We start from the raw sequence: 16,049 nt of genomic DNA on the forward strand, positions 1-16,049 counted from the left end.
AAAGTAAGAACATGAATTCAAGGTGGACACTAGACCATGGAAACATGAAGAGCCAAGGAGATGCCTGCATCTCTGACTTTATTGCAGCAGGCTTGGCTTCTCATGTAAGTGGTGGGGAAGTGGATGCTCTGCGAGGAAGGTGGGAGTCTGCTAAGGTTAGCCATAATGAGCTGCCCCCTGGCAGATGTTTACCTATCCATATAGAGTGGTTAAATACCAAAGCAGAGATGTGTATCTTGGCTCCCCTCCCAAATGCAAACTGAGTCAGGAGTTCTCTCTCCTTTGAAGAGGGAATGAACTACCCAGCACAAAGTCACCAGGAGTCCACAGTAAGGCAAACAGTGCATTAGCTGGCATAAGATACGTGCCGTGTGCACACTACAGTGACCTCACCAAGTGGTCAAGCCCTATGAATGGTTCTCAGACCACACTGCCCTGTTGAGATCTTGTTCTTCCTAATCATGTCTGACAGGTGTGGTTCAGTGTCTTCAGTGACTCTAGGGTTCGTATTTGTACCAAATGTTGTTTAAAGTTAAACCACACACGAAAGACAAAAGGATCTTGAAACAATAGGGTGATCGACATCTCTTCTATCTACAAGTTCCACTATCTCAATTTGAGCTGTTGTTAGTGGAAGCTGTGACCTTAGCAGTAGAGTCGGGCACTGCCATTTCCCCACATTTATCAGAGATATCTCCACTCTATGCTGTCCCATATGCTGGAGCCAGGACCTTCTCTGTCCACCTGCTCCCGCCCTGCCATAACACAATTACCAAACTAAGGGTAGCTGTGGGAGGACTCTCTTTCTTCTCTCTCTCCTGCCATCTCTCCTCCAGCCTCTTATCAGCTCCTGATGCAGAATTTAATTCTGCAGTGCTCACCTTGAGCTTAGCTTTGCCAGGGCTGGAACCAGCTCTACATTCTTCAGTAGCAAACCCAAACAAAGCCATCTGTGCTCTTCAGAGACATCAGACCAAACAGTTCCTTGATAAACACTATACAAGCTATCGCCTTTAGAGAGCTCCTTTGTCCTCTCTATCACTAGCCTTGCTAACCAAAAACTCACATGAGCAGACTCCGAGGGCTGAGAGAAGCTCCCTGGTCTCTCAGCTCTTTGCCCAGGGTCTCTCAGCTACTCAGACATTACAGATTGTATTTAATGTTGTAGCAGTCTAAACACAAAATGTGACACAGAGAGCTTCCAGGCAACCAGCCTAGCACATAAAACATGGTCTTCATAAATTATGACAGAGCAGTTCTATAATTTTCTTTTAGTAATGCATTTTACCATCAAATCATCTCTACACAGCAATGGCACCCTCTACCCCAGCCCACAAATAGTAACGTCACAATACAGCAACCTCCAGCACTCCAGTTGTCCTCTTGAAGTTAATGGAGAGATGCTAGTGATTTTTGACCAAAAGCAGGCAACTTCATTGGAATGTGACCCAGAACCACTTGCCTCCAACATGTCCTAAATTATTGCTAAGGGTTCATCCATGGTATTTTTACACTGTAAACCATGTCACTCAGTTCATTCACTAACAGAAAGCCAGATGGGTTTGCCAGACTGGGATTTGAAGATGAAATGTCAAGGGCTCATGATCTGCCAACTGGAAGTATGGGCTAATCCTGAGTCACTGCCAGCTAAATCCAGCGAGCATCAGAGCATGGTGTTCCCTTCCCAGACAACACAACCGTTTTGACTCATTGATTGTTTCTTGTGTTTTCCTCATATACCTCCCCATCCTTCCCAGCTTTTGTAAATGTATGGCACAGTAGACTCCTTGGGCCTTTTGGGAAGGTCTCTCTACCCATTGCATCTTTTGGTGTTTTGGTTTTTTTTTCATTTATATTTCACAGGTTATTTCCTTCATTTCCTCTTTTTCACAGAATCACAGAATGGTAGGGGTTCAAAGAGACCTCTAAAGATCATCCAGTCCAACCCCCTTCTAAAGCGTATCTGCCTAGATCAGGTTGCACAGGAACATGTACAGTCAGGTTTCTAAACCCAGGTGGATTCAGTGGGTCAGTCTCTCCAAAACAGCAGCACATCCTTTGTTTTCCCATGCTCAGAATTACAAACAAGCTCTACCTCCCCACTTCCCGCAGTCCACAGGCTTGTGGCAGTGCAGTACCCGCTGCAGATGTTTGGCCAGGGGAAACACAGAACCAACTGCTAAACCACAGCACCAGGAGTACGTACCATCCTGAATTCATGATCAATGAAGAGAAAGCATGAGTACTGATGGCATTTCTCTTAAGCCCCAAATGCAGGCTGGTCAAATGTATGCTTTTCCTCGTCTCCTCTCCCACTTAGCTGTCTTGCTTCATTACACAAGTGCTCATTAAAGCTCATTATGCATATTATTAACACCTTCAAGACAAATAAACAAAGGAACACAGCTTAGTCCCTGTGATGAGTATGCTACCAGCAGACTGCATTGGTGAAGCACTCCAAATGCAGACACAACTTTAGCACAGAACTTTGTTTTACAACCACCACAATAATCCATGGGAGATAAACGGAGACAGCTAGAGCAAGTTTTACCAGCAAAAGTGTAGTCTCTGGGTTGCAGCTACATTAGGGCTTTTTCTGACACAGCTCTGGCAGCATCAGATATTGCACCAGTTCTCTGCCGTGGGCACTCTATGCTGCAAAATGGATTGCCACTGTATTATGGCAAAACACCATACCCAGCTGAGCACTAAGCTGACACAAGTAGTACATAGCATTTGACAGCTGGCAGTGTATGTGACAGAGAAGCAGTGCTCCAGAAAAATGAGAGTGGACTCAATTTAACTATCTGGGAATGCAGCCTCTATAGTGAGTGTAGACACTGGAACTTGACTCTGGTAGAAGTTTGTCAGAGAGAATCCCAGGTAGACCTTGACACCCTTGAACTGTATCTATTCTGCACCACATGAGCAAGAGGCAGCTATAAACCTACCTACATCCATTTACAGATACAGATACAGATATGTCTTCCCTGCTTTCTCTGGCCCCCTACAATCCAGACAGACCACCAGGGAAGCTGGTTGCAGACACACTTTAAAGACTCTGAAGCCCAAGTCACACAAGCCAGCACTGGATCGGTGAGTCCCAATGGATCCAAGGGGAGTGGTCATATTGTCTCTGCACAGCACTCCAGGCATACTTCATTAGTCTTTTTTCCATTATCTGAAGCATCTCCACCTCCTTTGGCCTAGATGACAGAGAGCTGACTATTTAGTCAGCCTGTTGTACTGGTCCTGCCAGCAAACAGTGCCTAAAGAACATTTAACTGCAAGACGACAGGTCATCCCTCTTGATGCAAAATGTAGGTAACATACTCTCCTGGCTGTTTGTTAATCAAAATGCCTACTATGTTCATATTGAATTTAACTCGGTTGACTCTGTTCAAAATGTCCATGACAGACCAAATGTATTTGTAATGAAACGTGGGTCCCAAAGGTCTGTTATGGTAGGTAATCATTATGCCACTTCATTGCCAGAACAGCTATGCATCTAGACATATGCTATATGTTTTCAGCCATCATAGCACAGTTAGCCAGACAAAACGAGTGCCAAACTTGGTGGGCCCAGATGATATTCATTGAGGACTTCTCAGAAAACTCTGGTACAAAAATAGCTGAATTAGTATCAGAAGTGTGCTACTTCTTGACAAGATTAATTTTAATACTGGGGACCAATGCTGTAATCATTAATTAAAAAGAATGTTCTGAGATGTCCAGGGAAATACAATTTTGTGAGCCTGAGCTGAGCGATTAGTGAAGAGTACAAAAAGGGTGGTCACTAAGGAACTTCTGGGCCTTTCTGTGAAGACACTATGGGTTTTGTAAAGGGAAGTCTAGGCTTAAAAACCTTGTGGAGTTCTCGGAAGAGGCCAAAGGCATGTGGAGATAAGGGTGATCCAGCAGATCCAGTCTGACTGGATTTCCAAAAGCCTTTTGTCAAAATTCCTGACCAAAGGCTTTTAAAGAAAGCTAGGTAGCTAGGGATGTAAGAGGGAAGATGCTCTTGTGAAAAAAAAAAAAAACAAAATTGATTACCAGTAAATAACTACAAGGTAGCAAAAAAATGGTTGTTTTTCACAAAGCTAGTTATTCACTTGTGGTGCTAGACCTGTACTATTCTGTACATTCATAAATAGCTCGAAAAGGGTTGAGCAGTGAGGGACAAAAGTTTGTTAATAACACAGACAAGACAATAAGGATTTAAGCATGTTGCAGAAGACTTCCAAAATAACTTTTTAAGACTGACCAAGCAATGAATTGGTGGATTGAGTATAAATAAAGTGAGGTGTATGAGGGAAAAACACCCTACTTGACACACAGAACTATGGCTTGCAAAACAACTGTAACCACTCAGGAAAGACATGTAGTTATAGCAGCTACATGAAAACACCAACTCTCAATGCTCAGGAGCAGGGGAAAAAAACCCAAACCAAACCAAACCCAGCCCAAACTTAAATACTGTGTGGAGCTTGGTGACAATGTACAGGAACAGGATTATCATGTGTTACATAGTGGCTGTGCCGCACAACTGAATTGGGCAGGACTCCTCAGCCAGAGATGTAGCTGAAAGAAAGGTGATACTGGCAAAATTGCAAGTCACTGGCCAAAACAGTGAGGGACTGGTTCACATCTCTTCTAATAACTAGAGGCCCCCAAATGAAGATAGTGGACTGTGGTTCAAAGCAAATAAAACACAGTTGATTTTCACACAACAGCTGTCACTAATTATAACAGCCAAATCAGACTTAAAACTCCCACACTGAAGAGCTTGGACATTGGGAGACTACTCAGAGGGATATGATATATGCTTGCACTGATTTTATGACAGGTAGGCACTGCTTGATTCCCAAGACAGCCACACACCCAGACACTGGTACCAGCCTGGGTGCCTGCCTGGAGCTTCTTGCTGTTATGCATGCTCTTTGAGTCACAGATAAATCCTCCTCAGCAGCAGTTTTCCAAGCAGATGTCAGTGAGCTTAGCTCCCCCAGCCTTCACTTGCCTCCTTTTTTTCTGAAGTCGACCACATTTCAGTAGTCTGAATCGCACTCACATAGTGCAAAGCAACAAACTTCCCTGTCCATATCTGTGCATCTGGTACGTTGGCCAGGCATCTTATGCAGCAGACCTATAGTATTTTGACATGTCCCTTGCCACTTTCCTGTCTCACTGACCCTCAAAGGCATCAGTGAGCAGATTACCCCAGCCAACTGGATGGACCCTTGGTCTGGACCAGAAGAGCAGTTCCTAGTGTCACAGATGAAGGCTTGCTCCCTGCTGCTTAGGTTAGGCAGAGGCTTCACAGCTCCCACGTTTCAACTTGCCTTGTGGTTGCACACTACAAGCCCATGTTGGTGGTGAAAGATGCAGTGTAACCTCTCGTCCCTATGCTGAGCCACAAGGTCATGCAGAAAACCAGTCCAATGCTGTTCCAAGGCAAAAGCAAACTTTCTTCCTTCCTCCTCCTGGTTTAACTTTAATCCAGAACTGATCCAACCCAACCCAAGGTCATGCATGCATGTGACTGTACATGGGAACAGTGCCATCGTGCAGTCAAGGTAGGGGAAAGGCTAGTCTTTCTTATTTGCAGCCACATGCTTGAGCTCTTTCTGAAACCGTGACACTGTACACATAAACTGATGCTTTCATGGATGTTGCACTGATTACTCTTGTAGCACCCAAAGCTTAACTCAGTCAGAGGTTGTTTTTTGTATCTCTTGGTGTTTGAATTGCAAAGTTGGCACTGTTCAGGAATATATTTACTGATAGCTGCAGATGACTACCTTTATACTAATCAATTCAGCTAGAGAGTACAGTCTTAAAAAAAGGCTGTCACCTCTCCACTACTGGGCTATTTATTCTTGCCCCATCACTACCTGGGCTGCAGAGGCAAGGAATTAATTAATCCATTGAACAAGTGGCCCTATTAATTGGAGCAAAATAATTCATATTAAATCCAAGATGAGGATTTGTAATGAATTCCTTGCACTTGGGGTGCAGCAAAGACACACTTGCAACATTTTATGCGTAGAAAGTACAGATTGTAAAAGTAACTTGAGGTCTGATTGAATTTCCAGTTCTCTTCTTCCCCTCCGATCCATGAAACCATTACATGCAGAAGACAGTGTCCTTCCCTATCCTCCCTAAAGACATGAACCTAGACAGTATCACTAAAAGAGCTATAAAAAAGCAAAAAGGGCAATAGTAGTCTTTGTTATGAAACAAAACTAGACTCAAATCTTTTCAGCTCCTAGAAAGCATAGTTTTGAGGAACAGCCTTCAGATGACTGAATGCTCCTTAAACAGTGTTCTCCAAAGTTGTCATACGTAGTACAATCTCTGTTTAAAATAAATCTATTAAAACTTTTTCTCAAGGAGCTTTCAACAACACTGCAGTAATGCCTAAGTTTTACGTGTGTCATTGTCAGACCTCCACTGCTGCTGCAGATAAGAGATAGTTCTTTCTTGCAACCTGCTTTGTCCACCTGCAGATGAAGAAGGCTAGAAGGGAGAAGTGGTCATAACAATCAGCACTTCCCTCCACGTAAACCATGGTGGAAGGATCTAGACAGTCCCCAACTCTAATCTCATTAACAAGAGGAAAAACAAAGAATAAGAGCACAGATACAAGCATTATTCGGTGAACTTCTGATTCATTAATAAATCAATCTTATCCTCCAAAAGACGGGCTATTTTAAGCACATTAGTTTTTCAGCAATTTACAGTCACCCATGAATCAGGAGTGCTATCTTTGTGGTATTATATAGACACATGTAGACACCTTTACGACATACCATCAGTAACCCTTGGACTCCAGGCAGAAAACAAGCAGTGCTGTAATCACATGAACCGGACAGCCTTCCTTCGTGTTATTCACTACCGTATACAAAGCAGGAAGCACACCAGGCTGCTTAGCAAAGTAAAGGACATTTTTGTCTTCTGTTTATCACACACGGATTAAGGGAAGAGTTCAGATGCAGATGTCTTCAGAAAGGAAGACACTGCAATCCCCTTCTTCCACCATTGTTCCAGTGAACTATGGCCTCTTACATACAGTTACTTTCCTGTAAGGATGCTGCATTACAACTTCTGTTTTGTAATAAGCTATTACTTCAGTGCATTTTTGTCAGGACACAGGAAGAGCAAAATGTTTATGCCTGAGAAGCACTTGTGTTCCACATCACCTAAAGAGCTGTAAACTCTCCACTCCTCAACGAGGTATTCATTAATGAAAGTTGGTATTTAGCTTGGATATCTGAACTACCATCACAAAACATTCTGTTAACATGCTAAGAGTTAGTAGAAAAGGCTGTAGCAGGTAAAATAAGTTAGAGCTTAATTAATCCTTCAGATGAGATATCAAACACATTAAACAAACGTTTAAGTCTTCGTTACATCTGAGAGGAAAAAACTTTTTACTTTCTATGCAAATTGATCTAGGTTGACCTGCTTCTAAGGTGGGGGGTGGACTAAATGATCTCTAAAGGTCCCTTGCAATCTCTACCATTCTACGATTCTATGATCTATGATACTGAAGCAGGGGGAGAATGTGGAAATCAAAGAACAAGACAAAGAGTAGACCCAGCACACAGAAAAAAAATAATTTATTATATAGATTCTTATGGCCTTTAAGATGTACAAGACTGCTCAAATTCTCAATACAGTTAAATCTATCCCCATCCTTACTCCTCATACTTGAAATGGTGAACACTTCCTGACTATGTACCATCTGTCTCAGTACTTTTTGGACAGAGGACTATATAATTTGCCTGTGTTTGTTAGTGACCTAGCTGACTAAGGCTCAGGGCACATGGATGCAAGTTCAACATACAGCTTGGTGAAACCTATCAGGATCGCAAGATTTGAAATAAATACATTTCAATCCTACCCCTAAACATATACCCAACAGCATTTCAGATTAAAAGTGATGCCACATTTCTGAGTGGCCACAAATATTCTGGGTGAAGGACAAGGGCTTAAGAAATTTCAGAAATCCCCTAGGGCTGAAGTTTGTCATCTTGTGAATGTGTTCATTTATTATTCCCCCACAGTTCTGAACCATTTGGTTTTAGTCATCTGCCAATAAGATGAGGGAAAAGTTTTGCTCTAATGACATGTAGGTAAATTTTACTTAACCCATTTAGACATTATGACTACAGTTGTCAAGATTTCTAATTCACTGTTAGGAATAATATGTTTGCTACCTGAAGCCAAGCAAGTGGAGTTACTCATCATTTTAAAAAGTGTGTAAAAGCATACATGAAAGCATCCAACTCAACTGTGTTTTTTATATATATATATAAAAATCTTATTTAGATATTTTAAAAAATACGAGACATTATATAAAAGCAAATAGCTATTCATGAAAACTTTTTTAAATCGCCCCATTTAAGTTCATGTAATGGCCAGTGTTAAGTAACAGCTCATAATCTCAACTAACATTTTATATCAGTGCTAGGTGATAAGTTGAGCTTGTCAACTAAACTGGAGAGCCTTACAGGCTTCCACCATGTTGCTATTTACAGCACAGTAACTTGGAAAACAATACAAAACTACATTACGTTAAAGACAATAAGCAGTCTACACTGCAATGGTGAAACAGATTCTCCTTTTCTCCCCTCTACAGTTTCAAATAATGTTCAGTCTAAATAGGTACACAGAGCAAGGTTCTACATACACAATCTGTTTAATACATTAAAGTCAAATAAAACAGATTTTTTTCTGTTAATTAAAACGCACTAGCAACACTACATAACATTCCAGTGACATTCTGCTTTTTACCAGCTTCAGTATGGAACAAAAATGTCTTCAACCAGAACTTGTTTCAGGTCACCAGCATTATTGCAGAGCATCTGAAATGTCATGATTTTTCTTCCTCCAATCTAGTGGTAACATTTATCTGCTTACAATGCCTTCACAGGGCAAGCAGCTGCCAGTTCTGAAATCCAGGCCTCAACGCAATTAAAAAAACAGAGATATGTGTTCAGACTCTTGTAAAAAATAACTCTCTTGTCACTTACAGCCTTTCAGTGGTAGCAGTAAAAGTTCGTTTTTCTTGGATTAAACTCAGTAGGTTGATTTAGTGGTCCCATTTGAGTTTGAAGAGTAAGAATTTGATTTCTTGGGGTATCTACCTGAAGACAGGGACACTTGCATTCTCCGTGTAGTTCGCACACTTCGGCAAAGCAGAGCATTTTTGAGGTTGTCTCGGAAGTCTTTCGAAATATAGTAGTAGACAAACGGATCGATACAACTGTTGAGCGTAGAAAGACACAGTGCAATCACGTACGAAACATAGAGGTAGCTCTGGCTGTAGGTTTTGAGGAGCAAGTAGTGTGCAACCAGCAGCACATTGCTTGGTGTAAAACAGATGAGATACATGGCCAGGACCACGACAATGAGTTTGATCGCTCTCTTTCGTTTCTTCCCAGTGCTTACATCTGTGATGGATGCATTCAGAGTCTTAATCATTAGTATGTAGGAGACAGCAGTAAGGAGAGCTGGGATTAAGAAAAGTCCAATTGCAAGTGACAGGAAATAATTGAACATGTCATGAGCCAAAACATTTTCAGGCAACACATCATGGCAGGTAGTTATGTTAAGATTTGAAATATACACAGTCTGATTAACAAGATACAATGGAATGGTGCCCAACAAAATCAGTACCCAAATGGCAAGGGAGATGCCCAAGGCAATTTCAGATTTCCTTCTTGAATGCGCTATGGGGTTCACTACAACCCAATACCGTTGCACGCTGAGACATGTCATGAAGAGAATAGAACAGTACATATTTCCATAGAAAAATCCCACAAGGACTTTGCAGAGACCTTCACCAAACAGCCAGTTATTGCCATTTACATGGTAAGCAATCTTCAGCGGGAACCAGATGACAAAAAGAAGGTCTGCCAATGCTAAGTTAACCATATAAATTACAGCTGGATGTTTCTTCTTTGTTCGGAAAAAAAAGACCCAGAGGGCCATGGCATTGCTTGGTAAACCAATGATAAAGACAATGATACACACAATGGGAAGAAAAACTGTACTCAGCTTTCCTGTGAGGGCCTTTGCTGCAAATTCATCCACTTCGTATAACTCTTCAGAGCTGTTACTTGTATTTGGAATCTTTCGGCCAGCAAAACTTCTTCCTTTAGAACTGCTGGTTCCACCACTCTCTAAAATTAGAAAAAAAAAAAAAGGTTATTTTTACTAAGTACAGAATTTTTGGCATTTTAAAAAATAATCCCAAGGTTATTTATTCTGACAAATTAAACAGGTCTCATCAACCCAAAGGTGATGACTGGTTTTCAAACACTTGATAATTTTCCTTCCCTTTGTTTTATTATCCAACAGAGATAAGATCCACCTTATATCCCTAATTCAAGAACCACCAAAATGCTTTACCATCTCATCAGTAATATAAAATAACACCTTCTTTGATGGCTGTCAGGTGCTCCTACCATCTGAACAGTTACAATAGAAACTGCTTCAGGTACTCCAGGGCATCATTATCATTCATGGGGCACTGCCAGATTACCCAAGTGCTGGAAATCATAAAACTTTGCAGCAGGCTAAAGTAGATGCAGTGGAAGTTTCCTCAGATCAGATGGCCTGAAAATCAGGTATGCAGTTAAAAAGTGCATGATACCCTCAGATGAACTAGAACCGAAACTCAGAGCACAATGCCAAAAGTTATGCACAAATGATCTCTAGGAAAAGAAAGACGTGTTATGCTGCATCTGAATTGGAACTTGAGCAGACTAACTTTGTGGAAGAAGATATGACAGAGCCAGTCATCCTGTGACCTCCTCCCAGTTCCTGACCAAGATGGTCAGACAATCTCTGCTGCTTCTACTCAGAATGCTAGATGTTAGAGCTGACAGCTATGGCTGCTTCACACAAGACAGCTATCACTTCAAGTTTTGCTCTGCCTCTGAACACAGGAACTTGCAAACTGTATGGGCAAGCCAGCTGTTCCTGATTGCTCTGTCTTGTACAAGCAGCATTCAGCCAGCTCAGTTCAGAAGCCCTCCAGACCCAATACAGTCCTCTTGCACTCCATAGAACCAACTGCACAAACAGATCCTGTCCATGAACTCGCACTACTCCAAAAAGTCAGACATTCACAAAGCTAAACTGTATGGATATGGAACTTGATTGTCTATGAGAGAATTGGTTATATCTCAGTTTCAATATTTGTGGATTATTTCAGCCACCATTCTTCCCTCTCCCCACAAATGGAGTATAAAGGTGAGTCGTCTTGAGCAAGTAGATCTGTGTACAACCCGTCACAAACAGCATGGAAGAATGGACCCTTTGTGATTTAATAAATAAAGTTTCGATACAAATTCTGAATGAAAAATGCTTAAGAAAGGAAATCTCACACAAGAATGTCTGTTTTCCTGTATAGATTCTCTAAAGTAGGACAACTTTGGACAGCTATTCCTTTCAAATTATTGCTGCAAAACTGATGTGCAGCATTGGCATTTTGTAGAGACTGTGTGACCTCCTAAAGAGGTATACATAGATAAAGCTCATAGATAAAGTGCTCTTTTTGAGTTTTGAATAAGTTACCTTAGCTCCACTTAACAAGTATTTGACAAGATCCAGGCATGGGCAGACTTCACTGGGAAACTGAGGTGTAAGAAATCATTTTGCAAGTACAATGACATGGACAAGTCTTTGCAGCACACTGCATGAAGACTTACGGCTAAACTGCACCAACAACAGTCCTAAACGAGTAAATACAGATGCTAAATAGTCATTTTGGCCTATATGTAGTGCCAGCACAACTAGTCAGAATTAAGCAAATCCAGCTCCCAGATCTTCAAGTCACATGATTATGTCAGCAATACTGTTAAAGACTGACAAGTTTACTTGTATAACAGAGAGATCAAGGTCCCTAACCTGAGCTATGAATAATAGAAGCCATAAAACCAGCTCGGAGAACATGGTTTACAGAGATATTAGATAATGTAAATGACAGTTGGCTAACCAATACCTCTTTTCTAAGGCTGGGAACCTAGCAGAGAAATATCCCAGAGATGCCTGACAGTAGATCCTTTATTCTGGCAGCAGTTCTCAGAGTACTGCAACAAGGCACAGTGTACACTGCTATGCCAAGCACCTGTCCATCAGTAACTAGATGATATTATCAAATTCCAGTCATACAATTCCAATCCAAAGACTTACATTCTTGTAGAAAACTGGAAGACTAAATATTACCACTTCATTCTTATTAATGTTTTCTCATCAGATATAAAGTAATGCTTTGCAATTGATGTTCTTAGATTGGGCTAAAAACCAAAACAAAACAACCACAAACACACACCAAAAAGCCCTAAACTGTGAGTATGACACATTACAGTAAGAGCTAAAATAAAGTGGATGACAGACATGTGAACGACAATAGCAGGAGTGGCAGAAGAGACATGGGTTTGTCTTACTCCATTTTTTAAGCTAAACGAGTGATTTCAGAAACCAAGTCTTGCTTTTATGCTGACTTTTAGTATATCCATCTCAAAAGTTCTGACTGCTGATACTGGGCAGCCCAACTGGCACCCAGATGGGAGGGCTTTTCAGTCTCTTGTTTGCAGTTAACACTCCCTCACCGAGCAACCAATCCTTTGTTAGGTATGTGCATTTTCTACATCCTTTTCTTACTCCTTGCAGCTTTCCATAACAATTGAGTTCTTTTCCAAGCCTAGTTTCACCCTGCCTGACTCATACATGGAGAATGCAGATGATTTGCTAATCTCCTACAGGAAAAGTTTCGTTGGCTTCACGAGGAAAAACATACTGTCCTCCCACAACAACACCTTTGCCATTTGTCCAGAAGATACAACCCACTGCATGCCAAAGAAAGGATTATGCCTACCTTCCAGACACAAAAGTGATAGGAGCACGGAGTATCAAAATTAACTAGCTTAGGTCAATGGTACTAATACACACACACACACATACACACAGAGGACTATGGTTAGGATCACTCTGGTTCTTGGATCTGTAGCCCAGATTCATCACAACTCCGTAAGAGTATTAGCCTGTTTGAAAACAGACATGATAAGCCCTTGGCATACAGTGCATCTCCCTCGGTTGGAATGGGATCACAACTCCAGCTCATTTCACCTCCCAAGTCCAGATCAAGCACCCCACTACAACTTTCAAGCACACTACTTCACCTCCCACTCTGAAATCCAGCAGAATTTCAAATTCCACCCCTTTGCCCTGGTTAGACAACTAAGCTACTGAGAGGCAGTTTCATTTTGGAATCTCTGCTCTGAACAACAAAGTATGAGACAGTAGCATGTACCCCTCTACAGGGCCCACCATATGCTTGGCTTCTGTATTTACAGTCTTTTGGCATAAATTTTTGTTATGTAAATAAATCCAGGACAAACAACTACTGAAGGAAGGACACAGCCTAAAACGATGCGTAAATACAGCAGCGGGGGGGGGGGGGGGGGGGGGGGGGGGGGGGGGTACTATAAAAGGAAGTGAAACATGAGCCCCAAGGCAGAGAAATGTTCACATGAATGACTGTTTCTGTTTTTTCCCCCCAAACAGCACTGATGTTCACTAAGCAGTTACATAAACTGACAGAGAAAACAATCAGGATTTTTAAAAAGTCCTAGCTTTTCAGAAGGGAAAAAAGGGTGAAGAGAGCATTTAACTTATTTTACTTTCACATGCAGCTTTTATCGAGGTTGCTAGACAAGACACAGATTAGGTACAGCTGCAATGCGAATGACGCAGGCCACGCATGCGAGCCAGCTCATGCGGAGAGCCCACGCAGGACACCTGCGCCCACTCAGGGCGTGCGGCCCTGCAGCCGTGCTCGCCGGCTCCGTGCCTCACAGAACTCAGAACCGGCTCGACGCCGCGCCCGGCTGCGTGCCCGTCGAGCTGTTCACCCCGAGCCGGCGGGGAGCCCGGCCGGCAGACAGCGTCCTCCTCGCGGGACCCGGCGGCTCCAAGGCCACCAGCTCCCGTCTTCCGAACCCACTTGACTCCGCGGAAACCTCGCCCAGCCCGCTGCGGCCTCCGCGCACCGCGACCAGGGCTCAGGCATGTGCTCTCCGGCGCAACGCGGCTCGGCCCCACCAGCCCTGCACCTGCCCGTGCGCCGTGGCCCGCCCTGCAGCCCAGAGCTCTGCCGCCGAGCAACCAGCACGGCTCCGCGGAGCACCACGAGGGCTCGGCCGGCTCCAGCTGATCCCGATAGCTTTCGCGCCCGTCAGCAACGGATCACACTCCTCCTCTCACCCGCAGGAGTAGCGGCTCCCATCAGCGCGCAGAGCAGCAGAAGCAGCAGACACAGTCTGGTGCGCGTAGCCATCGTTTCGCCGCACACCGGCCACTGCTGCCTCTCCCGCGCGCGAGACCAGCTTCACCTGATACCTGAGCTAGGAGGGAGCAGAGGAGGCGGCCCATCCCAGTACCAGCCCGGTGGCGGGCGGGGCCACACCACACCAGGCCGCATCCTCCCGCCTCGAAGGGCTGTGGGGCTGCCCCTAAAATGGCAAGGGGAGCGTCCCGGACGGCTCAACCCCGTGCGCCTTAAAATGGCGGGGCTCGCGGTGTCGCGTTTTGCCCGGCCTCATGCCTCTCCTCATACCCCGGCCCCAGCCCAGGCCCCTGCATGGCTGCTGGCTCTGAGCAGGTGCTGTAGGGCATGGCTGTCACACTCTCAAGCTCTGGCGGTTGCCAGGCTGTGTTAACTGTGCTGTTACGACCATGTAGCTGTGTGAGCACTCAGGTGTTGGGAGAAGTGGTTGTGCTTCATGCTGAACTGATGCTGGAGCAGAGCGGGCTGGTTCTGGGGCAGGAACTGAAAGGGAATTTTCTGCTGCTGACTTGTATTTCTTTGTCTGTGCTAGATTTCTTAGTTTTTGTTGTTATGTTGTTACCTGACAGGTGGGCAGGAAAATGTGTAATGGCTGCTTACCCCAAAGGCATTGATGGTGCTGTGTGGGCATGGCCCACACAGTGGTAGGAAAGCGGTTTTCACTTGTCAGCCTTGCCTAGGCTTGGAGTTGACCATTTATTTATTTGCTTGTTTATTTTAAATAAGAAATGTCAAGAACAAAATGAAGTGCAATGCAACATCAGCAAGAAAAGTTTTTAGGTTTGTAAAATCAAGCACACAACTTTTAGAAAACTCCAAAACTGAAATGAAATATTTGCCCCTGGTGTACACCTCTAGACCAGTTCTCCAATTACATAAGTAATGCACAGATGAAAAGTGGGAGTTAAGAGATTAAGGTAAAGGTCCTTGATATCAACTCCAACACCCAAAACTGCCAAGTGCATTTACCTTTATCTCCCTCTACAGAGTAGACAAAACAGCATTGCAAGTTCCTTGAGTCTTTGCTATAAGTTACTCCATACTCAAAGCCTGGCTCCTGTTCATCTTCCACCCAGCAAAGCCTGTTCACAGAGTTCTCACCTAAGTCTCAGCTTCCTTGCTAAGCACCAGGAAAGTCTCAGCCCATCCCTCCAGACTCTCTCCCTCTCTCTTTCTGTCTCACTTGGCGGTGCCATTTTGTTTACGGTACCTATGCAAACTGCTTCATAGGTACTTAATCCCCTGCTCCTAATCACCTTGTCCAGTTAGTTGTAGTCTTCTCATCTGGCTTCTTATCTAATCTCCCTTTCAAACAGGCGTGTATGTACATATTCTGGCTACCGGTCTCTACAGTGTTTTCTTCTCTGATCTCTATTACTAAGGAGTGGTCAGTCCTCCGTTCATCCGGTTCTGCTGTACCCTGTGTGTTCCTGCCAGCACTCAGTCACAGTTTTCACTGTTTGTTTTCTCTTGGCGTGTTCCATGCAGTCTGCATTTTTGTCTCAGTTACATTCAAAACAGGCAGCTCCTTACCTCTTTTCCGTGGCAACCATGGAAGGGACTGAGAAAAGCAAGGGAAAAGGATTATTTGCTGTCTCTCAACAAAATCTGCTTTAGGCTGTCCCACGGCAGGTCAGCACTGCAACTGCAGCAGTTCTGTGGCTGTGTGTAGAAGCAGGTCTCACTG

At 43.6% G+C, this 16,049-nt stretch overlaps 1 protein-coding gene across 1 annotated transcript; it reads right to left on the minus strand.

The window, feature by feature from the left end:
* Nucleotides 1–7,632: 7,632 nt before the first annotated feature.
* F2RL1 (F2R like trypsin receptor 1) lies at nucleotides 7,633–14,432 on the minus strand. The gene is made up of 2 exons (XM_062018497.1): nucleotides 14,281–14,432; nucleotides 7,633–10,190 (listed from the first exon to the last, which is right to left on the minus strand). Exons 1-2 carry the CDS (start codon nucleotides 14,351–14,353, stop codon nucleotides 9,085–9,087), a joined length of 1,179 nt encoding a protein of 392 aa, XP_061874481.1. The 5' UTR covers nucleotides 14,354–14,432; the 3' UTR covers nucleotides 7,633–9,084.
* Between the last annotated feature and the right edge of the window lie 1,617 nt (nucleotides 14,433–16,049).

This window comes from Colius striatus, chromosome Z (assembly GCF_028858725.1).
Source record: "Colius striatus isolate bColStr4 chromosome Z, bColStr4.1.hap1, whole genome shotgun sequence".
Taxonomy (NCBI): Eukaryota; Metazoa; Chordata; class Aves; order Coliiformes; family Coliidae; genus Colius; species Colius striatus.

What these genes read in the sequence shown, in the direction of transcription:
- F2RL1 (XM_062018497.1), bottom strand. Translation starts at nt 14,353, where the DNA reads ATGGCTACGCGCACCAGACTGTGTCTGCTGCTTCTGCTGCTCTGCGCG. An exon ending in GGGAGCCGCTACTCCTGCGG is followed by an intron (nt 10,191 to 14,280) that starts GTGAGAGGAGGA and finishes TTCTAATTTTAG; the next exon opens with AGAGTGGTGGAACCAGCAGT.